The sequence below is a fragment of the Symphalangus syndactylus genome, chromosome 5 (genome assembly GCF_028878055.3).
Source record: "Symphalangus syndactylus isolate Jambi chromosome 5, NHGRI_mSymSyn1-v2.1_pri, whole genome shotgun sequence".
NCBI classification, from domain to species: Eukaryota; Metazoa; Chordata; class Mammalia; order Primates; family Hylobatidae; genus Symphalangus; species Symphalangus syndactylus.
The window spans coordinates 56,776,363-56,800,338 of NC_072427.2; the positions used below are offsets into that span (position 1 = coordinate 56,776,363).

The 23,976-nt window shown below is 56.3% G+C and overlaps 1 protein-coding gene across 1 annotated transcript in view; it reads right to left on the reverse strand.

Annotated features, from left to right (window-relative positions):
- The window catches only part of KLF13 (KLF transcription factor 13), a 50,913-nt gene extending 29,774 nt beyond the window's left edge, over positions 1-21,139 (reverse strand). The window contains exon 1 of the mRNA XM_055278542.2: positions 20,073-21,139. Coding sequence (XP_055134517.1) covers positions 20,073-20,649 — 577 coding nt within the window. The 5' untranslated portion in view covers positions 20,650-21,139. The remainder of the gene's footprint in view (positions 1-20,072) is intronic.
- Positions 21,140-23,976: the final 2,837 nt, after the last annotated feature.

Sequence of the window (23,976 nt, forward strand, 5' to 3'; positions counted from 1 at the left end):
GGCAGACTCATGTGGAGTGGCCAAGAAGGCCAGGCTGGAGACACTGAAGCCTGAGATCTGGAACGCACTGAGAAGCACAGCTCTCTTCGTCATGTTGGGAGGGTGTCACCCTCAGGGGGTGTGGTCCAGGAGAAGCCAACAACACACCTTCCTGTTCCACCAGCGCTGCAGCCACTACAACAGAGGCAGCTCCCAACCCCTGCAGCCTATACACTGCCCCAGGGCCCCAGAGGCTGGAGGGGGTGGAAGGGCAGACAGAAGAGGTTGGGGCCCCCTCAAGCTGCTGCCACACGATAGCAGGATGGGAGCCTTTGGGCCCAGCCACTGCGACACCTGCTTTTCCTTTAGCCATTTCTTGCCTTGGCTTCCCAAGTCACACTGCCCCGCCTCTCTCCCCTACTCTGAGGCTCTGCTGGCTAAAGGCCTGCCATAGGATGCCCCCGTCCCTCATGAGCAGCACCTCCAAGGCAGAGCCACCTCCTGGGCCCCACATCCTGCCTCTCATCACCACAGTCAAGGTGGGGCCCCTCCCCAGCCCAGCCCCCTGAGGGTCCCCTTTGACACTAGCACACACAGGTCCTAGAGGGCTTGCCATCCACATGCGGCAAAGCCTGGGTAGCTCCTCCCTGCCTCCAGTCTCCACTGCCCATCCGCAGCCCTGCCTCAGGAGGAAGCCTTGTTCACAGCTCCCCTTCCCCATCACGAGCACCAAGGATGGCCTCTTCCTGAGGTGTGCTGTCCCAGTGGGGCTCAGTAAAGAAGCTGGTCACCCTGCTCCCTCCAGGAGGTTCCCAGGACCTGCCAAAGAAGCCTTTTTCTGGGAAGGCTGGTGCTACCAGCAGAGCAATGGAGGGGGAACACCTGCTGATCCCAGGAGGGTGTCCAAATCCTGAATTCCCTGCTTGACCTTCTAGCTTCACAGGTCCTCAAATCCTCCTACCTGCTGGGCTTGGTGCCGTGCCCTGTCACACACCTGACCTCGTCCCAGCCCCGATGACAGCCAGCAGGTGGGGGAACTGAGGTCCTCACCCATGCTTGCTACCACAGTCTGCTCCTGCCCCCAGACTCAGGACCCTACGCTGCCCCTCTCCCCTGCTGGCCCACCCAACCCACACGTCCAGTCTGCATCTCCCCAGACCCTCCCTGATGCCGCCAGCGCAGAGGGGTGCAGAGCGGTGGCAGGCAGGGACCTGGCCTGCAGGTGAACAGCCCAGCTATGGCCGGCAGGAGCCCTGGCCCCACCACCAAGTGCCTAGGATGTCCCTGTCTAGAAACAGAAAGATTTCGAGGCACAGGTGGTATTTTCATTTCTTCTTCCAGTTGAAGGTGATGCCTTTAAAAGAGAAAGAAAGATAACGGAAGTGAAGGCTGCTGTGTGACACAGAAGTCAGCCTGGGGGGCCTGCAAGGAGGGGACACCTCATGTCCTGAGAAAGCTGGGGCAGGGGGCAGCATGAGGCCTTGGGGCTCTGGCCTGGAAGCTCCTGAAGAGGAAGAAGAGAGCCCGGAGAGGAACTCCTGCCTGGCTGTGGCCTGGGGGCTTTCCATAGCTGTGTGGGTGGCCGCAGCTCCAGCGTGGCTCAATACTGGTAACAGCAGTGGGGGGGTCCATCATACACTTTACCAAAGGGTCAGGTTAGAGTGGACCAGTCCAGAAGGGAAAGGACAGCAGCTGCTATGCAGGAGCTCAGGCCTGTGGCCAGGGCAAAGGGCCCGTGTGGAAATCTCTCCTTCTGGCCTCAGAGAAAAGCAGAGGACAGAAGATCGGGGGAGAAGGCTGTGAATTTCAGAAAAAGGAAGAGGTGCTTTCTGGAAGCCACAGATGGGTAATCTTCCCAGAAACAGAGTCAAGATCATTGACCTGGTGTTCTGTGCAGAACAGCTCTGGGTTCCCGTCAGGGTTCTCGGGGGCTCCTGAGAGATATGCCTGGGCCGTGGGCATCTCAGCGTGAGGCAGGCATCTGTACAGAGGGGCTCACGCACGCCTGCACCACATGCCGGCACAGAGGGGCACACTTGTGGAGCTGCACTCCTTCTGAGCTCAGATACTCTCTTCCTCTAGAACCAGAACCCCCATCAGTGCCTACAAACGGTACTCTCCGGGAAACAGACAACCAGGGGTGAGAGATAGGGAGCAGTTGCAGCCCTCCCCAGCAGGTCATCTGCCCCCGATAAACTGACGGTGCAAATATGACCTCGCGTGGCCCACAGCATCTGACAACTTTACACCAGGCTGGCGGGGCAGACACCCGGGTCAGAACTAAGCACACTAAGCCCTGGTGTGGTCAGTCTCAGGCTGCGGCCTCACAACCACAACAGCCAGGCAGGATGCTGCCCATGTAGGGCCATTGGGAGACAGTGAGCAGGGCAGGGTCCCCTGGTGAGGGGGCGGGGGCCAAAGGAATGACGCACCTCCCGGGTTTTCTCCGTCCCACCCTCACACTCACGGATTTCCTGTCAGTTTCAGGATGGGACCCTGCTACGCTCCTGTAGATCCCCTGCTGCTCACTGCTGGGCACACGGTGGTCACTCAAGGTAGGATCTGCCCCCACCCCAGTGCTCTCCAAGCAGGTACCCGAATGGGCAAGAGGCAGGCCAGAGGTGCAGCAGGGCAAAGGCAGGCTGAGGCAGGGGCACAGGCCTCCAGGCCCCCAGAGCAGCACACAGGGTGGAGCCACAGGCCCTGCCCTCAGATACCACGCCCTCAAGGGACAGAAACACCAGCCAAAGCCAGGCCCCTCACGACACTCAGGCAATGAGTGAGGAATGCCCAAGTCCCCACTCCACCCCTGTCTGCTGGCACCCCACAATCCCAGCCCGATGCAGCATGCCTGCCTGCCATCTGTCCTGCTCCTCTCCTGGCTCTGTCTGGGATCTCACAGCTGCCTCCTCCTGCCCAGCCCTATGGAGCCCAGACCCAACCCCCACCTGCTCAAAAGGCTGGGAGGCCAGGGTGGCACCCTCAGAAGAGACGACCCTGACCCACAGAGCCTGGAAGGCACCCGCCCCAAACTGCAACAGCTCACACTCCCTGGCCAGCCCCCAGGGTTGGCTTGCACCTAGCCTGGCTGTCCTGGGCTGAACCCTGGAACCTTGGCCTGCTCCTGGTTACTTGTGGCCCCTCCCTCCCCACTCAGGCAGCTTCCTTGGGGGACCCAGGGAGGATCCCGCACAGCCTCAGGACAAAGTCAAAACCCCTCCCACCCTCATCCTGCCCCACCCAGCAATCCTCCCAGCTCTTTTCTGCACTGGATTCCAGGAGATTTTGTTAAAAGAAAGGTTCCATTAGGTTTAGAATAAAAACCTGTAAACCCAAGGACCAGAACTCCTTCTCCACATCCTTACAGCAAATTCTATAATGGTCCCTTGGGGGAGCTCTCCCTTCCCACTGGCCCAAACCCCCACAATCCAGAAGAGAAACAGGGCCCCTGGCCTGGCCCAGCCCAGTCTCAGCTCCTAAACAGCAGGTGACCCCTCTTGCCATGGGCCAGCCATGACAGTGGGGTGAAGTCACCCCCAAAGGCCACCAGCCAAGGCACTGAGGAGCCAAGCCTGGCAAATGTCGGGTGGCTGGGGATTCCTGGCCTTGGTGCCTGGCACCCCTGCCACCTCCCCTGGAGCCCCTGCCAGCCAGACACATGAAAACGTCCAGCCTGGCATGTTTTCTGAGCATGCCCTGGCTTAAAAGGCAGGTGAAGGAGGCCACTCTGCTGACACTCCTCCAGTCCTGCCACAAAGAGGGGAAAGCCTAGGTGCCCACTCCCCTCCTGACACAGGCTAGAGGGGCGGATCTGAGATGTCTCCATCTGCACAGACATGGGTATGGGTGTGGGGAGAGCCCCACTTCTGGAGCTAGAGTGACAGGCCCAGCGTGGTGTGGGTGCCCAGCGCTAGCAGGAGGTAGCTGCTAAGTATTGGCAGGTGTTTGTCCCAGGGAGTTGGAAAACATCCCCCAGGGCCAATGTCACCCCTGACAGCCAGGCCATTTGTGCACAGTAAGTATTTAGGGCAGCAACCAGGCACGGGCCACCTGCAATGCGTAGCTCTCCTGTCTCTGCTGCCATCTCACAGGGAGGGACACTGAACACATTATACAAAGACTGACAAGTGACCAAAAGTATGGGTGGGGACAGGGGATCAAGAGGTCTCCCAGGAAGACTAAGGAGCACGTTAATTCGTATACCAGAGCCTCAGACCTCTCCAAGGAGACCTTCCCCATGGAGGCATGGTGACCCGCAGTCAGTGGGAACATCCCCACACCAGTACTCAGCTTGGCCCGAGGGCTGTGTGCGCTGTTGGAAAGCCAGAGCTGGCCAGCTCTTAACAACAGGCAGTTTAAGTAGAAAACTTTTCCAGTCATTTCTTGAAGTTGGAAATTATCTCCTAACATGAAATCCAGTTCTTGCTCCTGCGGTTCAAGAGACTGACAGCATGGGTGGGCACACAGACTCTGCCAGGGCCCATCAGCACCCACGCCACCTGTGGGTCCCCACTGGAGGCTGGATGCACCCCTCATGCCTCCTTGCCTTCTCCCTACAGGTGAGCAGCCTGAAGGCTGGTCTCCTTCCCACTGCTGGGGGCCGACACCTGGTGGGAGGTGTGCAGACTTAAAGATTGCAGGAGGCTGTTTGGGAGGCTGTATGCACCCAGCCTGTCTGTGGGCACTGCACCCCGCCTTAGGGCTGGGGGCACTGCACCCCACCTTAGGGCTGGGGGCAAGTCTGAAGTCCCGAAGGCATCTGCCTCTGCAGAACGTGCAAATGTGGCCACCCCAGACCTTGCCGCTGTTTCTCCCAGGATGGTGTCTGCTGCACACCTGAGCCGGCGGGCTCTGCGCAAGGGTGCAAGACTGTCCCCAGCTCAGGGGCCACTCTACACCCAGTCACTCAGAGCAGAAGAGAGAAGAGGCCACTCATGAGCACAAGAGCAGAGCACGGAGACAGTATGTGCCTCGGCGTCCTCCTCTCCCCAAGCACAGGAGCCTGGCCAGCAGGAGGATGCAGAAACCCCATGGCCAGGAGCGGCCCTGACCCCCTCCAGCAAGCAGGCCCTGCCTGGGGAACAGGCACAAGTGTCGGCGGAGCAATCAGATGCCGGGAAAGCGAGGAAGGCCACGCTCTCCTTAGTCACTCCAAATGTTCACCTCCAACCACAGGAAGCACTTCCATACCAAATACACTCACAGGAAGACGGAAATAAAGCAGGAAAGGGGTGCGAAGGCCCGGCTCAGCAGCCAAGAGGCCAGCCTCAAGACGGCCTCATGCTTCCCTTTAGGAAACAATTCTCATATTTGCAAACATAGAACTGCTGCCCCAAAAAAGAAAGAAAATAAAGAAAAAAATACATATATCCGCAGATGGCCCATGAAGCTCATGAAGGCAATTACTCCTGTAAACAAAAAGTGGAATGCCTATAGAAACAAGTGAAGCCCAGGCGAGACACAAAAATAGCAAACCTAAGTCCTGAGTGGGATTCTCTGGGCTGCTGATGGCTGAGATGCCAATGGCAGCGATGAGCTCGCCCCACTTGAAGGAGCTGTTATAAAGTGGTCGAGTGAGGCAAGTTTTGCTGCAAACAGGATTTCTGTTGTTCTCTACTGAAGAGCTGTCAGTTAAGAAACCCGTCATGGTGCCTGGGCCTCGGGAGGGGAGGCGGGGCACCCAGCAGGGCACTGCGTCCCTGGGAGGGCAGCCGGCATCCTCACCCAAGACTGCCCAGTGTGGGGAGTCTCACCCAGAGAATGCCTGGTCTCAGAAAGTCCTTCCCTTGGGGTGGGGTCACTCGGCAGGACTAGCATGGCCACCTGCAGACACAATCTCTCCTGTCCCTGTAAGACTGCCCAAGACTACTGACACAGGGTGCAAGGCAACCTTCAAGCCCACCTGAGACAGGTGGACTTGTCCAGAACTGTTCTGATGACTGGTGACTGAGTCTTTCACCTTGAGGTTGAGGTTTCAGTTCATCTACTTCTGCTAATTAAAGAGTCTGGCCAGATACAGCCTGTTGGTACCTGAGAGGGGTTGGTTACCTGGTAACACATGAGGCTCACCTGAGACAGGGTCACCACTCCCTAGTCTGAGCATGCCTGATGCCTAGCAACAGGGTCTCCATAGCAACAACAGGATGCTCATAGAAGCTCACAGACTGTACCACTTTTCTGCAGCCAGTCTGGGTTTATCCAGGAGGATACAGACACGGAAGCTGAGGCTGGATGCGCCTAGGGCTGGGATGCCAGGAGCATCATCCCACATGCTGTGTCACAGGGTGACTCTGGGAAGGGGGGCTCAAGGCAGGCTGTGAGGATCCTGGAAAGTGACCCAGCACCTGCTTTAAAACAGTGGTTCTGGGCTGGGTGTGGTGGCTCACACCTGGAGTCCCAGTACTTTGGCAGGCTAAGCTGTGAAGATAGTGTGAGCCCAGGGGTTTGAGGCTGCAGTGAGCCATGATCGCACCACTACACTCCAGCCTGGGTGGTAGACTGAGACCCAGCCTCAAAAAAAAAAAGTTCTGAATTGTCCCAGCCTCAAAAAAAAAGTTCTGAATTGTCTATGTGTTTGTTTCTTTTCAAAAGAGAAGACAGCAAACCTGTCTGTTCATTTAGGTGCCCACGAACAATACTGCAGGGGGTGAAATTCTGCACTTGCAAGTTAATCACCACTTACCCGAGACACACACGTACACACACGCGAACACACACGCACACACACCCCTCCTACTGGGTGCCTCACCCACATTCTACCCCTCTGCTCCTAGAGGCAGCATGACCAGACCCATTTCATAGTGAAAACCCAGAGATGGGCTCAGCCTGTCCCACTCCGAGGCCAGGGCTCCTCATCACTACGCCATAGTGCCGCTGTTTAGATAACAAAGAACCATCAGACAAGAAGGCCTTTCTCTTGATGAAAAATAAAACACTGAAAGGCTCCCAAGGAAGGTCATGCAAATACAACATCTGTGGAGTCAAACTTCCACGAGGCGATCCAATAAGAGAGACACAGCAATGTCTCGGGGCTCCAGGTCCAGAGTCCAAATTGTCAGGATGAACACAGGGCACAGGGGTGCTGGGTCTCCCGCGAAACTCCCAAGTGTGCTCATGTTTTGGACTCCTTTAACACTTTCCAATACTATTTCAATACCTTTGACTTGAAATTTTTTTCTTTTGTTTTTAAGACAGGATCTCCCCTTGTCACCCAGATTTGAGTGTAGTGGCAAGATCATAGCTCTGCAGCTGCCACCTCCTGGGCTCAAGTGATCCGCCCGCCCGCAGGCTCCTGAGCAGCTGGGACTACAGGTGTGTGCACCACCATGCCCAGTGGAGTCTCACTATGTTGCCCAAGCTGGTCTCGAACTTCTGGGCTCAAGCAATTCTCCTGCCTCAGCCTCCTAAAGTGCTGGGATTACATGCATGAGTTACCGTGCCCAGCACAAGTTTTTTCTTAAACACTATAAAAAGTGTATTTTCCAGGAAAAAAAATCAAATTCTGCATACATCTTTGAAGGGGGTGATGTTAGCAGGACTGTTTCTGCTTTACAAAGAGAGAAAGGATGACAAGAAAGGAGCTGAGCACCCAGGTGAGGAGGGATGCTGGGGCCCTCACCACAGCCCTGTGCCACCCAACCACAGGAGAGCTGTCTGTTCAACAGGGAAACCTGGAATGGCCAGGAGGCTTGGGGTGTGCACAAGCAACACCAGGGACTCATTCCAAAACAAATGCAGCAAATCTTAACATCTTTTTTGGTGCTGAGCTCCCTTGGCGACTGCCACAGCAGCTGCTGCAGAGAGAGGATTTGTAGGCAGGTTCACGCCTGAAGTTGGCTGTGAGGGTAGCGGAGAGATGACCCATGAGGCAGCCCAGCCCAACTGGGCACATCCTCAGCCTGCCTGAGTCGTGAGAAGGGACCCAAATGGACCTGCAAGCCTACAATGAAGACGAGACCCTGGAAACAGGCCTAGAGGCAGAGAGGCTCACAGGACACACCACCCACCAGGGCAACCTGGGTCAGCCCTACTGACAGTAAAATAAACAAAGCCACTTCCCTGGATCCTCACCTGGCTCCTCCATGGGGCGGGTGACTCTGTACAAGATAATGCATGGGTGGGCAGAGCAGGGAAGCCCAGTGAAATCCAACGTGAAGGGTCAGGCCTGCGCGAGAGCCCGCTGCTGCATCTCCCACAGCAAAGTGTCACCTGGGGCTCTCCCATGAGACAGCAGGCGGGGGGTGGGAGGACATCCACTGGGCGCAGCCAGCCCAGGCTACCTAGGTGAGCAGTTAGAATTTAACAGCAAACACCAACAAGGTATAAACAAGCACATGCCCTGACCTGCAGGGAGGGGGCCAGGCCTCTGGCGGGAGAGTCCAGCACTGGGTGGGAGGGCGCTCCTCGGGCTCAGTCAGACTCATCAGCCTTCAGACAGCTTCTGGAAGCACCAGTTGTGGGTATCTGAACACCCAACAGGGGAGAGGCATCTCCCCAAAATTTTCCATGGAACTTAATTAGCCTCAAAGCCAATAAAATCCTGGTGTGGTGTCTACGTAAGCACGCCTGGTCCCTGGATCGTGGCCAGTGCTCTCCCAGCCTCCCATGCCAGCTGTCAGCAGTGGGGGGCCCTCTGTGCTGCCCCCGCACTGCCTCACCAGGGCCTTGCCACCGTCTAAAAGAAAAGTCAATGAATCACTAAAACATTCCTCCTATAAAGGGAAGACAAATGTTTATTAAGAAATTATAGAAACCAGGTCAGACATTTTGGTATCTTAGTCATTCTTGCTAATTAAAAAAAAAAAAAAATAATCAAAATAGAAACCCATCCTAGAAACTTGAGACAATGGGAACTTCTCTAGCCAGGAGCACTTGGAACCGTGGCGCAGCCCAGTTGCCAAGGCAACCCAGTGTTTACCTCCAGTTCTGCTGTGTAGGAGGACCCTGACGGTGAGCAGGGACAGTCAGCCAAGCCACCTCCTCCCAACACCCCAAGGGACAGGCCGCCAGGGCATCCCCAAAGGGCGGAAGGAGGAAGCCACAGCCTCCCCCACAGTGTCTCCCAGGCTGAGCAGCTACAGACAGCACAAAGGAGGGGTGCCTTCACCCTCCCTCCTCAGGCCCCCCTGGGGTCTGCTCCCCTGTATACCCACCTGCTGCTTGTCCTGAGGGCTGGAAACCCCTGAAGGCTGTTAAAGAAATGCTCAGATCCCACAGTACAACGGGGAGAAGAAGAAGTGAGAATGGGGCCAGACTGAACCTCAGCTGGGCAGCCAAGGAGCTCAGTTCCCATCCATTAACCCGGCCAGGGCCAGGATCCCAGCAGGCTGCTGGCCCCCCTGGTTTGCAGAGGAGGAGCAGAGAGACCAGGGGGCAGAATGGCCCAAGATGGAGTACCTCATTAGGGACCAAGGGTATACACCCTCTGGCTTGGCTCCAGGGTCCCACCCTCCATCCTGAAGGCTGGTTCAGCCTACACAGCCACGGCTGGGCACGCACTGCTGCTTCCTACCCTGCTTTTGTAGATACTGGCCTTTAAGTGATGCAGCCCCACCGGGGTTCATGGGGCTGGGAGAAACAAACATCGTGCTGCAGCCCACACCACCTGGCCAGATGCCTCAAGACTGGGTTACTTCCAGTGGAACGATTGTTCTGAGACTTGGCTGCATGGCTGACCACGTGTGCCTGTGCATACACAAGCACACACACACACATGCACGCAAATACGGGCATATATATATATACACACACACACACACACGCACACACTCACATAAATACCCATCTTCCAAGGCCATGTGCAGTGCTAGATGTGCAAAGGAATTCAAATGCTTGGCTCATAATCCAGGGCAACTAGGAAGATCAGGGAAACAAACTTTGAAGTTTCTCAAAGGCTAAAGTGAGTGAACTTAAGAATGATATGGTTTGTCCAAAGCAAACTGCTGAAGGGTACTACCCAGTGCATCATTAGGGAAACTTCAAATCACAAGCTATAAGTAGCCAAGGCTGTATTTCCTGTAAGACTCTAAAGCCTGACAGTAATTCAGGACAACCACCTACCTGCTTGCCAACACAGCAGCTCTACACCTGTGACAGTAGACACTGAAGGGCTCCTGCTCTACCAGCCACAAAGGGGACACAGTGTAAAGTGCTAAAACTAATTTCAACTTTGATAAAAGACGGTATCCTGCAAGGCCCCTCAGGCTTACCCAGAGAATGCCCTGGCACCTTAGGCCAAGCAGCAAAGTACAGCCATGCACCACCTAATGACGTTTCAAACAATGACAGTCCACGTGGGATGAGAGGCTGGTCCCATAAGACGATACCCCATTTTAATTGTACCTTTTCTATATTTAGATACAAAATGCTTACCACTGTGTTACAGTTGCTTATAGTATTCAGGACAGTACCATGATGTACAGGCTTGCAGCCTAGAAGCAAGAGGCTACACCATACAGCCTAGGTGTGCAGTAGGCTATGCCATCTAGGTGTGCATAATAAGTGCATTCTATGATGTTCACATGAGGACGAAACTGCCTAACGACACATTTCTCAGAACACACCCCTGTCATTAAGCAACCTATGACTGTAATTTTAGAAAGGGCCTGCCATGCAAGCAGAAAAAAAGGGCGCTCTGGAGAAGATAATAAAACCTTGGGCATCTTCCCTCAGAACGCACAGCTGCAAGGGTCCAGAAACCCTGTGGGTCCTCATGTGCTGCTGTGCAAGGCCTTCTTCTGCCACACCATCCATGCTAGGAGACAAAAACGACAACTGGTGGACAAGCACAGGAGAAACCTTCCACGTGTAAGGAGGGCGGAGAAAGGAAGTGAGACCTCAGCGATGGGATGAAGGGAATCTGAGTCCCTGCCTGCCCTGCCATGGGCCACTTAGCATGCCTAGTGGGAGAGGGACATGGGGGCAGATGGCACCCCTGTGGATGCCTTCAATGACGAGTAGGCAAACCAGACATGGCCAGTCATGCAGGTGAGGACAATGGGCAGTAAGTCTGGAGGGCAGATAGGCCAAAATATGCAAAGCAAGACCATGGAGAGCCTGCCAAATGCTCAGACTGTGTGTCACATTTTACATATCCCAGATTCGGATGTGTGGGAACCATGTCATTAACTCCCATTTATCTGCCCTGGTCTATGAAAACGTGTTGGGGTTTGTTGTTGCTATGATGCCTGGGTGCACCCAAGGTGCTGACCCTGGCTCCCAGCTCCTGGCTTTGAGCAGCACCCCCAGCCAGTGGCCCAGGTGAATAGCCTTAACCTTTTTGGTAACCCTAGACCAATGACCTGCTGGACCCATGCCCTCTGCACCACTCCCAGTCAACAAAGGAGTCAGGTTCTGAGACTCACATAAGCCTTTGCTCTATTTCCAATCTCTTTTCCAACAATTCCTTGCAGACACCCCTATTCAAGCTCTGCCATCAACTTTAACTTCTATCAATAGCCCTAAACCAAGTTCCCTTTATTCTTTTTCTTTTTAGTGAACATTTAGACGATAAAAGAGTTAAAGACAAGTAGGAAGGCTCAGAGAAGTTTATCAGAGGAGGAAATTCTGGCTGTATCACAGGCCCTGCACATACTTAGGTGTGGCCCAAGAAGGACTCTCAGGTCTCGCTAACCCGTGCATACCTGTTAGATCTCCAGGGAGCACCTCACCACCTCCCACATGCCAGGACACTTGGCCTCCCCATCCACAGCTTGGACCCACATATGGAAGCACAAGGCCCTTGCCACTAGCTGCCAGTGCTCCAAAAGGGAGTGAGGAGGCCCCAACCAGGGCCCTGACCACTTGCCAGGCTGCTCAGGCATCACCTCACCTCCCATGTGTGTCCAGTGGACGCTGGGGTCGGGGGAGAAGCCCGTGGCTCCTCTGAGCCCACGTCATCCTCTCCCCACTCCCAAGCTTCCTCCCACCTGGCCTGTGCTCACAGGAGACAAGCACGTGACACAACTCCACCTTTAGAAACTTTAACTGAGATAGGAGGCCGAGGTAGGCTCTGAGCCTTCAATTCTTGCAGAGCTCTTTCATGATGCAACATGGGCTCCAGCTTCAAGGAGACGAGCCTGTGCCCTGTGCCTGGGGACCCAGGGTCACTCATCCATGCAGAGTAGGCCACACCCCTGTGGCACCAGCATAAGGACATTTAATCTGAGGCATCAAGCCTCAGTGCTCCAAACAAGTCACCTTGGGACAGACTGGCCAATGGCCACGGAGTGTAGCCAAGTTTCTGGTTAGCAAGTGTTTTTGTGTGATGAACTTCAAAAACGGAGAACAATAAACAGAATCCTGCCCCTGGCAAGTGTGCTCTGTCTTGTTTGTCCAGAATGATTTGACCAGGGACTGGTCAACGCTGTGTTTCTGGTGCTCGGTGCCATGCTGTGCCCTCCCCCTGCCCCCTGCCCCGCCACCACACACACACACACACACACACACACACACACAAATGCCCAACAGCAAATGGCGATCACAGCCTGGCCCTGCATCAGGAGGGGAACTGAAGCAGTGTGGAGGACACAGGAGCCCGGTCACTCTGCTGGGCGGGGCAGCAAGATGCGAAGGCACAGCCCCTTCACCACAGCCCTAGTTTCAACTGAGCAAACTCCATGTCTCCCCGAAGCGCCTGACTCACAAACAGCTGATAACGTTTGCTGGGGGTAAAGACGGACCTAAGATCTAAAACTGAACTAGAAATCAGAAGTTCCACATAGTTACTATGTTCCAGGTGTGGATGCTCCCCCGTTCAGCAAGCACATGAGCAGGGTGCCACGTCCACTTACACACACCCATATGTGTTTATACACATGTATGTGGCTATGGAGGCATACGAGTGTGTTTATGGCCACATGGCAGAGCTTTTGGTTGGGTGAGAATTTCTTCTGTACCCAGTACCCAATTGATGCCAAGAGTAAAACAAGTTCAAGTTTCCATTATTTTGGCCCAGAAGAGTGTCCAAAGCCTTCTGAACTCAGTATCTCCCACCCCGAGGACTGCACTGGTGGCTGTCTTCATGACCCCAACCCCAGCCACACAGCACTGCGGCTGCTTCTGAATTGCCAAGCTGGTGAAAAGTTTATTCCCATCTCGACAGGAAGTTGACTTCTCAAGAAAATAATTCCATTTGGGGCTTTGAAAGGAAAGAAAATGCCGGGTGCAGTGGCTCAACGCCTGTAATCCCAGCACTTTGGGAGGCCGAGGTGGGCGGATCACCTGAGGTCAGGAGTTCAAGACCAGCCTGGCCAACATGGTGAAACCCCGTCTCTACTAAAAATACAAAAATTAGCCGGGCATGGTGGCAGATGCCTGTAATCCCAGCTACCTGGGAGGCTGAGGCAGGAGAATCGCCTGAACCTGGGAGGCGGAGGTTGCAGTGAGCCGAGATCGTGCCATTGCACTCGTCTGGGGCACAAGAGCAAGACTTCGTCTCAACAAAAAAAAAAAAAAAAAAAAAAAAGGAAAGAAAAACAGGCTTAAGTGTGTGGACTTAGGACAATTTTTGTTTATTTCTTGAAAGCACATAACAACTCACGAGGACTTGGAGAGTGTCACCTGCCGTAGGCCCTCTCCAGCCCTAGGAGACAGGCTGCCTGTGGCCACAGGGCCGGCATTCAGGTGGGCTGACCAAGAACACACTCACAGCTACCCTTGAGCTGGCTATTAATACTATCTGGAGCCACTTTCATTCAAAGGAAAATCAGGGTGTCTCGTCTGTTTGGGGAAAGGAGCACCCAGGCCTCCTCCAGGTGGTCCTTTGACTTCAAAAGCCTTCCAAAGCTGAACCCAACCCCCAACATCTCTCCAGTCAAGGAAGTTGGAAGATGTACTAGAAACCAACCAGGTGGATGGAAGTGGCTGAGCCTGGCTGCCCACCTTAACCATGTGATCCTGCAGTGGGACAGGCTAATATCCCATTCTCCCACCCCCATGAGGCAATGGAAGTGCCCAACATCACCTGTGCCATATTTTGGACCAAAATTTGTTTAAACCAGACCTGATCACGGGAAAAAATCAGATCAATTCAGATTGTGAGTTGTTCTACAAGACAACTGGCTTCGGGACTTCAAATGCCAGCGTAACATAATAAAGGACCAAAAGACGGGAAACTATCCTAAACTAAGGGAAACTAGAGAGGACAACCAAATGCAATGTGTGATTAACTGGATCCTGAATCCTATACTGGACATTTTAGGAATCGCTAGGGAAACTGAATATGGACTGTGTATCAGATAATATACAAAGAGAGAGGCGAGATGGAAAAGGGAGAAAAATATAGACAAAAAATTAATTTTTCTTTCTTTAGAAAGAAAAAGAGGAGGAAAGGAGAAAAATGTGGCAAAATATTACCGAATGACCCTATGGGAAAAGTATAGGAGTGTTCACTATACTACTCCCTCAACTTTTAAGAAGCAGTAAAAATCTGTGCGGGAAGCCGTGTGCTGGGGACATCCAGATTTCTACTACTACGGGGCCCTGCTCACCTGCAGTCACCTGAAACACTACTGGTCCAGACAGGAGTGGCAGTAGGACACAGCAGGTACACCCACCTCAGGGGTAGCTGCCCAGGCTCAAGCCCCAGCTCCAATCCCTGTTCCACCCTCACTTACTGTGTGACCTTGGGCATGATTCCTAAGACATTGGAGCCTTAGCTTCCTTATTTGAAATTCAGTAATAATAATAGAGCCTACTTCATAGGGTCCTTGTGAAGATTAGATAGCTTGATGTAAACTAATACAAACAGAACAATGCCTGGCCCCTAGAGCAAACAGTCTGGAAGTCTTAGGATTGTGAAAGCTGAGTGTACCGTTCTAGAAGTTTTTATTTTTAAAACTATTTTAACTGCTTCCTGAAAGCACAAACTGAACACACTTCACAGTGCCTTGGTATCTCAAGATCCCTGCTAGAGTGTTCGTTATGCCAGGGTCTCTCATGCAGACCTCAGGGACTGCTGCGGAGAAACGTGCCCCTCCACAAATGGCCCCACGCTTGTTCCAGCGCTGGTTGACTGTAGGGCTCCCTCATGACCCATTTAAACACACACACTTACACACGCATATGTTAACAACCTGCTGGTTTGTTTCCTCCCTTGCCTTTAGCTGCTATCCATGTCTTTTGCCCTTCCCCAGTAACCAGTCGGATTAAAGCTATGTGTAAAGTGGGAGCACACAGGACCTAAGGGCAAGAGGCTGTCAGAAGCTTGAGAAGTGGGCTTCATAGCACCTACTCAGAAGGATCGGGCCCCCATCTCTGCTGTGTTCCAGACATGTGAAGCCCCAGACACAGGCTACTGGTTTAATGAACTGCGTCCTATCAGTTCACTCAGGCAGCACAGCCTCCAGCCTTCTTTCAACAGGGGGGGAAGGGGGGTTGGAGATGGCACCACACCAGCCCCCACCCAACTGCTCTGGGGCTGAGCACCCACCACACACTTTCCAGTCTCTAAAACCAGAACTGAAGATGGCCAGGAGAGCCAGCCACCAGGCGTGCGGGAGTGACAGTGGTTTTGCTAGTACTGTTTTAAATGTTCTCAATGTTCTCACACATGCAAAAGAAGAACTGGGAGAAGTAAACATTTTCAAGAAGGTGGAGTGGCGACACCACAGGTCTCTCCCTCAGAGGGGGAATCAACAAGTGTGGTCTATTTCCTTTAAAAACATAACATAGTAACTCCACAACAAATTTAACCAAACTTATCAACCCTGTCAATACCACCACTAGGTCTCAATCCTACAGAAATGCCAGCTCCCCTGCACCAAGACACACACACACCAGAGTCCACTGCTACACAACTTGTAATAGCAAAACAAAAAACAAAAAACAAAAAAAGGCAATGTAGCTGTCCTTTCCATAAGTGAAGGGTAAATAAGTTACAATGAAGCCATATAACCACATCTTGGAATACCATGCGGCTGTGAAAATGAATGAAGATGCCTCGTTTAAGCAAACACACAGAACAAAATGCCAGCAGTGAGATGTTTGCTAGGATCCTATTTAAGTATGTTTCAAAATGTCTACATGGATACACACGTATGCATGCGTGCAAATCCATCTAGAAGGTCTGTAAAGAAAAACACCAACGTGGGGTAACAGTGGTTTGGTGGCGGTGCAGGCTGGCACCTCCCATGCTGCATACACTTCTGCATTGTTTGAGGAGTTTCACAACTAGGGCCACTGGCAGCCTGGGACTTCGAGGGTGTGAGAGGGAGGGGTGGGTGTGCTGAGCCACTGGCCTGTGTGTGTCTCTGAACAAAGCAAGAGCCACCAACAAGCCTGGCTTTGCCCTGGGTAAAGGAGATCCCGCCCAGATGCCCTCTGCTCTGCCAGATGTCCTCTGCTCTGCTTTCCCAGGCAGCAGCATCGGGGAGGACCTGCAGGGTGCCCAGGGGGCGGTGTGCTTGGAAACAAGTCTCTAAAGCCGGAGTGTGCCCTGGGGGAGGAGTCGCAATAATCTGTTAGGATCGAATCCTTGCTTCAGTGGGTTAAGATAAATTTCAGGTGAACCCCACCCAAATTATCACAGGAAATGGCTGACAGAATGTGATCTTACTCTACTTCCCTCCTTCACCCAAACAGGGCCAAGTGACCACAAACATGCCTCAGGTTCTGCAGGAGGGAAGGCTGGGCACGCCACTGTGCCCACCTTTCCATGGGACCCCCAGAACCCAGAGAGGGCCCAGTATGCAGAGAGATGTTTTGGCTCCAGCACTGGAGGGAAACAGGACACACAGCAGTTTTGAAAACAATTCTCTGTGGGTACAAATAGGTAGAAATGTATTCAGGGTCTCTCTGCCAAGAAAGACCAAGTGGCCATTCTGCTGGGGGCCTGCCAAGTCTCCCCATTCAGGACAACACGCAGGACTCTCCAGAGGCAGGATCTGGGCAACCAGTCTGCCCTCAAGAGGGCCCCAGCCTGACCTATCTGAAGGTGAGTCCTTGAGTTTCTGCATCAAAGCACCTCAGGCTCCAAGAAAATCTGCTCCTGGTCTTGCTGCTCCCCTAAGCCCCTCTGAGCAAACTTTCCAGGTCTGGACTGGGAAGTTCTCATTGGCCAAATAATAAAGCAGCACGAGCTGCAAAGATGCTTTTCTTGGTTTTGTGTTATCATGCATTGTTACAACATCAACAATTACCTAAATGTGACAAAGACCAATGTGTCCACAGGATAACTCCTCGGAGAGTGGGAGTGGGAGACCAAACTGCTAAACAGCTAACCAGGACAGAAAGCTCTTAGCATGAAGCTGTTCAGAGAGTGGGGGTGCAAAATCAGAGCAGAGCCACGGCCAAGGGACCACAAGCGCCTCCAGAGTCAAGGCTGACCCTTGCACTTCCCAAACGGTCTTCACATACTTGACCCTGAAGACTTTGCAGGTGGTCAGGGCAGACATCACCAAGGTGCAAGGAGATCTGGGAACCGGTCCCTGGTCACATAGAGGAACAGCACAGAGCAGCTGGCTACCTTCCTGGTTTTGATATTCACCCACTGCCATGAAATCACTGTGGATCCTGGAAATGCGGGAAGTGGGGCGGGGGCACCTTCCCGCGCCTAATGGAGTACAGGGCCCGGCCTGACCTCAGTCACTGACTGCAGAGACCCCACAATGCTGCTAGAGGCCCACAAACCACGGACACCTGAGCCCACGGCTGCAGCAAAGCCACCACCTTGTGGCCTGCCTTCTCAGTCATCTCTGAGGCCTGCCTGGGTTTCTCCCTTCTGCAAGACGCTCCTTTCTCCCCCCACAGCAAGCTCCTCTTCTCCCTTGAGGAACACCAGTTACTTATGCTCTGCACACCTGGGCAGGGGCTGGAAATGGGCTTCCCAGGGGTGCCCTCCACCAGATGCTGAACCAGACTCCCTTCAGAGGTAGGTTTCTGGGCAGTGCAACTCTCATAATGGGTCACCTGGGGTACCGGTAACATGCATTCCCAGCTGCAGGCTGGAACTGTGTGTACTAGGTCGGCATCAGGGGCCTGGAAATCTGCGTTCTTCCCAACTCCCCGCCACCCCGCTGCCGGAGCCCTGTGCACTTCCGACTTGGAGGCCGGCTTCCACTCTGGAGGTAGGACTTCTGATGTCTGCACACCTGAAGGGTGGAATAGCTTCTCTGCTTCAAGAATGGGCACCGTAGCACACTGCAGACACTCAAAGGGTTGGTCCCATTCTCTTTTGCCTGACTTCGGTTTCCAGGCGCTCCGAGGAAACCGGCCCCACCTACGGCGGGAGGCCCGGGTCTCCAGCGCCCCTGCGCCAATATTCTAGTCAAGGGGCTCGCGCGGGGCCAGAGCCTGAAGCGGGAGGTGGACCCACCACCAGGAAGACATCCCAGGGCTAAGGCCCTGACGAGCCGGCCCCGCCCACGACGGTGAGCCCCTCCCCTAGGCCATCCCCCTCCTCAATTCCCCGCTTACCCGTGCTGCCGAGTGTCAGGCCACCCTGACAGGAGCGGTAGAAAAATTTCCCAAACATTAAGAATCCCGCCCAGCACGGGCATCGTCCCTCAAAGCGCATTTCAACCCCAGCCACGCCCCAATCGCTGCCCCTACCCAATACTCAGGGTCCACCTGGAGCCGAGCTGAGCCTAGCCTGGCCCCTCCCCCAGGGCCACACCCACCCTGCAGCCGCGTCCCGAGCTGAACTCTCAGCCCACACTGACTCCCACCCCCTACCTGAGCCCCCACACCCTTAACTGACCCGGAATGTCTAGAAACGGCCCCGCTCTCACCCTCTACCCCATCACCTGCCACGTGGTTTGGGGCGGCCACAACAGCCTCCCGGGGGAAAGTCAGTCCGAGATCCGAAAGCCTCACCTGCAGACCTCGGGCCCTTTCAGTTCCAAATGTACCGGAAAAAAAAGGGGCCTTCAGCTCTAGGGTATCCAAGGCTGCAGCTTCTTTTTATGCCTTTTAATCACTATGTGAACTATTTTACAAAAGATAGACCACCACCCTTGGTCACAAGGCAAGAGTATTCAGTACACGGGTTTTGAGCCTGCCCCCAAGGTATAAGAGGTGAGTGTCACAGAAGAACTCACGTGAGCTCAGAGAAAGCATACAATTCTTTACACCAAAATGGGGAAGGATTGCCGTCCATTAAAATATGTTCATCTTTGTGTTAAAAACGAAACAAAAAGGGGGGAGGGAACCGCCACAGATGAATCAACTACAAAGTATCGGGCCGCGCGTGGGAACTGCTGCCGCTGGGCTGGCGGGGGCGGGCGGTGATCCCCAAGCTGGAGGCTCAGCGCCCGCCCTGGCGCAGGTGCCGCCCGCCCCGCACCGGCCCAGGGCAGGTGAGAGGTGGGCAGGCGAGAGGGCAGCATGGAGGATGGGCAGCGGCCAGGGCATTCCTTTCCGCAGAAAGCCTCGAGGCCGAGGAGCCCTAGGGCCGGGCGCGCCCCAGCCGGGCCGGATGGGCGGGGGCTCCCACAAAGAGCCGCAGGCGGGGAGCGGGACCCGGGACCGCCGCCCGCATCGCCCAGCGCCACCGCTGACTTTGGCCACGACAAATTAAACCTTAAGAGCGCTGAAAAATTACAGAAAAAAGAGAGCGAAGAATGTGCCGAGCGGCGAAGGAAGCCTTGTCCCTACGTGAACTTCGCCCGCCGCGCGCCGGGGCCGGCCCCTCCCCTCCTGAGCGCGCGCCCGGGCAGCGGGGGAGGAGACGAGGAAGGACCCCGGAAAGCTTCCCCTGCCCCCGCTCCGGGCGCCCCACCGTCACGAGTGCCGCCTGCGGTCCACACCCAGGCCGCCCGCACCTGCCCGCACCGCCTCCCGGCCGGGCGGGGTCCCCGCCCCCGGCCCAAATGACTACATCCGCCCCCGCGGCCCCACCCGAGCGCGCCCGGAGAGGGGGCGTGCCCGGCGGGGGCGCGGTCGCCTGGCGGGCGCCGGCTCCGAGACCTAGGACCCGCCTCGCGCGGCGCGCGGGGCCAGCCGCGGGTCGGAGCGGCGAAGGAAGGGGCGAGGCCCCGGGCATCCCGGCCCGCCCGGCCCCCACCTCGCACCCCGCCGGCGGCTCCGGGGGCGTGGTCGGGCAGCTCGCGCCGACCCCTTCCGCGCGATCCGGGCGCCCGCGCCGCCCCACTGACCTGTGTGAGTTCTCAGGTGCGCCTTGAGGTGCGAGGATTTCCCATAAACTTTCTCGCAGCCCGCGTAGTGGCACTTGTGCTTCCTCTGCGGGGACTCGAGGTCGGCGCGACTTCGGCCCCGCCGGCCCCTTTGTCTGAGGCCGGGCTCGCCGCTCCCCGCGGGCCCCGGCTCCCGCTCGGGCTCCAGCCCCGCCTCGGGCTCCGGCTCGCTCCACGCCGGGCTGGGGGGCGCGGCCGCCGCGCCTTCGGCGCCGGGGGATGCCGGCTGGGGGGCGGGCGGCGGCAGGCGGCAGGGGGTCCTCGCCTTCCGGGCCGCGGCGCCCTCTCTGCGCTCCGCCGCGGCGGGCGCCGGCGCTTGCTGGTTGAGGTCCGCTAGGATCCGCGCCACCACGAACAGCGAGGCGCTGTCCTTACCGTCGCGGCGCTCCTCGACGCGGGGCAGCGTGGGGGTGGCGGCCACGGCCGCGCCCTCGGGCCGGGACTCCGGCCCCTCCCGTGGCCCATGCACGACCGCGCGGCTCGACATGGACACGAGGCACTCGGCGGCGAAGTGGTCCACATAGGCGGCGGCTGCCATGCTGCGGGCTGGGGCCGGCGGCGGTGCTCTTGCTGCGAGGCGTCAGCCGCGCATCCGCACCCACGGCCTCGGGAGAGCGGGCGGGGGGCGGGGGCGCGGCGCGCCCTCTCCTCGGGCTGGGCTGGGCTGGGCGCGCAGCCGCCTGTGCCGTCACCCGCGCGGCTCCGCGTCTGCGAGGCGCCGGCCCGGCCAGGCACCGAAAAGTGAGCGCATGGGGGGCGCGGGCGACTGGAGTCCCCGCGCGGCGTCAGGGGCGGCCGGTTCTAAGGATGCCGAGCGGCAACGTTAAGGACTACCGCGCCAAGTCGCGGCCGCAGCTTCGCCGCGCATTGTGGCTGGCGGGACAGCTGCCGTGCGCGCCGCGGCTCGGTGTGGGCGGCCTGGCCCCAGGGGTGGGCGGGGCCGGGGCCACATCTGGACCCGACGTCAGCCCCCAGCCACATCCTGGCGGCGCAGGTTACAGGCGGCGGCGGCCGCGGGGAGCTGCGCGCGCGGAGGGGGCGGGGAGCCCAGAGCGCGCACCGGCGGAACGGAGCGGTCGCGTGCCCGCGCCTGGGGAAGGGGGCGTGACTGAGGGCCGGGACAGACGCCATTGGTCCGTGGGTTCATGGCCAGGCCAATCCGGGCCGCAAGAGGGGCGTGCCCGGTCCCGGGCCCTGCGCGAGGCCAGTGGGCGTGTCCCCTGGGCCGGTGGGAGGAGGGGCGGAAACTGGAGTGGGGCGCTCTGACGCATGACGTTCGGGGACGGTGGGCCGGGTAGTCGCGGCGCGGAGCGGCTGTCCGTACCCCCCGCGGCGGGGACACAGCGGGCACTTGTCTGCCGGAGCTTTTGTGTGGTGACAGCCTTGGCCCCCGGTATGGAGGGGAGCGGTTTCTGGAGAGCGCCATTTGTTGCGCCCGCGATGGGCGCCGGCGGGGAGGCGTGTCTGCCCGGCCGGGCGCGGGGCTGCCTAGGGGCGGAACGTACTCGCGCCGCGCCCTCCGCCGCCGGCTTGCCGGGTGGCCGCGCCTAGAGCCTCAGGCCGCTCGCCCTCCCCACGCCCCTGCCTTGCAGAGCTCCGGGAGTCCGGGCGGGGCAGCTCCCGCGGGAGGGACAGGCTCTTCGGGCTCGTTCCTGGGGGCTGGGATCCGGGGTGCGGCCGCGCTGTCCTTGAGCTCTGGTCAGCCCGAGCAGAACTAGCCTCGGCTGGCGGTGAGCCTGGCAGCCCGGGTGGCGTGGCGCGCCCACCGTGGCCTGTGCCTCCAGAAGCGAACTACGTGCCAGGGCGGCCGGCGCCGCTGCTGAGGGAACGCGGGGCCCCTTCCTCCCCCTCCCGCCCCAGGCCCACTGCCAACTCTTCTAGGCTGTCCCTCTCCCACCGCGGTCGGGGGGGCTTCAAACGCCACCAGCTGCGAGGACCCCGCCCACCGCGCCCCACCCGCCCGCTGTCTGGGCCTCCCCGAGGAAATGCTCGGCTGCGCCTAGCCCGAGCCGGGCCAACTTGCCCTTGACTCTCCCGGTAACCCCTACCCCAGCCCGCGGCCCCAGCCATTCTGCAGGCCTGGGCCGTCCTCGGAGACGCCGGTGAATAACTTCCCACCGCCGCGGAACCGGGCTCAGCAAACCCCCTACTGCCTTGCCCCGGTGCATTGTGCTTAATGGACGTTCGAGGGAGTCAGCCACCCTTGCTGTGTTCTGAGAGGAGCCTGGAGAATGAAGGATCCCGGGCACTCACCCTCATTGGACCCCAGCAGTGGGAGGGGGGTGTCATTCTTCTCTCAGAATTAAGGTTAATAGCCGAGTTCAAGTTCTCACCAAATTAATTTGGGGTTGGAGCTCAGTAAGACTGCTTTTCAGATAACCGACGGGGGACTGAAACAGCCATTCTGGGTTGCGTGTTACAGTGAACGGCAAACTGCGTGGATGTTTGAGCATCCTCAGTATCTGTAACTAAAACCCTGAAATGCGGTCTCGCTGATTTGAGTTGCTACCCTCTGGGGAAACTGAAGGTGCTGGACTGGGTCTCGTCTCTCTAGGAGGGTCTGTGCTTGGTAGAAAGTAATCATGTTTCTTCCAGGCAGATTGTGTTGATGACATTTAATAAGAGACGTGTGTCCTGACCAAGTAATGATTCGGAATGTTCCTCCATTCCCACCCCATGTCACAATCAGTCATTTCTTAAGGAAGGAGTGGTCCTACACCAGCTTATCAGCCACCCATACCCTCCTGGCCCCTTTCCAGCCAGCAGAATTCTCCCCAATCTTCAAGGTGCCACGTCTCCCCACTGGGTCACCCCAGCCGGCATACACAATGGTAGGCCGCCTAGAGTCTGCACTATTCTAATATTGGGCTACTACAGCCATGAACAAAACAGACCTGCCTTGAGTGAAGGGATGCACTACGTGGTCAAGGGTCCTCTGCACTGATGGAACCGCTTCCAAGAGTTTTCCAAGAATGTGAGTCCCAAGAATTTTGACTGTGCCCTGTGGCATTCGGGATAGAAAACTGAGCCCCTTGGCTGGTTTCTCAAAAATCCTCTCATCAAGCATTTGATGATTGTCGTGGTGTTCACTGACGTTATCCCAAACCTACGAAGTGTCTTCCGGACAGACACAGCTCTTCCCCAAAGAAAATCTCCTCTTAGCTGAGAGTCAATGTTTTCTAAGTAAGATTTTGACAGAGATGACCTATGTATATGTGAGGGCTGGGCCGTCTCGTTTCAAATGGAAGCAACAGAAAAGCAGAGCAGGTGTGTCTGGGGAGTATAGAGACTAAAGGCTGAAAGGGTGGTTGAGTTTCTGGGTAAAGTTGGTGGATGGTTAGTATGTGTTGACTTTAACTTCCTTCTGGAGCATTTGTTAGAAGGCAGAAATCCACAAAGACAGGAGAACAAGAGGAAGTAACAGCAACACAGTTTTTGAAGCTAAAATACTTAGCAGATCCAAGAAAATGAAACCCTGAGATAGTAGCTAGGAAGGAAAGCTAAGAACATACTCCATGGAATCCCCCAGAAGGTTCACTAATGGGTGGCACTACGTACCTCTGAATGTGAGAGTAAACGGGGGTGAAAATAAGATTGGCAGAACGTCTGCTTGAGGAGCACTTAGAGGCCCATATCTGCACCCCAATTTCATGCAGCCTGACAGCTGCCCCTTCCTTGTTCTGACAAAAGGCTGGATATTTATGACCTGAAAAAAGTAAAAGGCAGCATCTTGGGTGGGTGGACACCAGGCACAATTAAGGACAGAGGTACGGTAATAGGATCAGGGGATTAAATGCACACTTGGATACTGGATGCTGAGACCCACAAGCCCCTTTCTGGGATTTCAGAATGCAAGCAGCCAGGA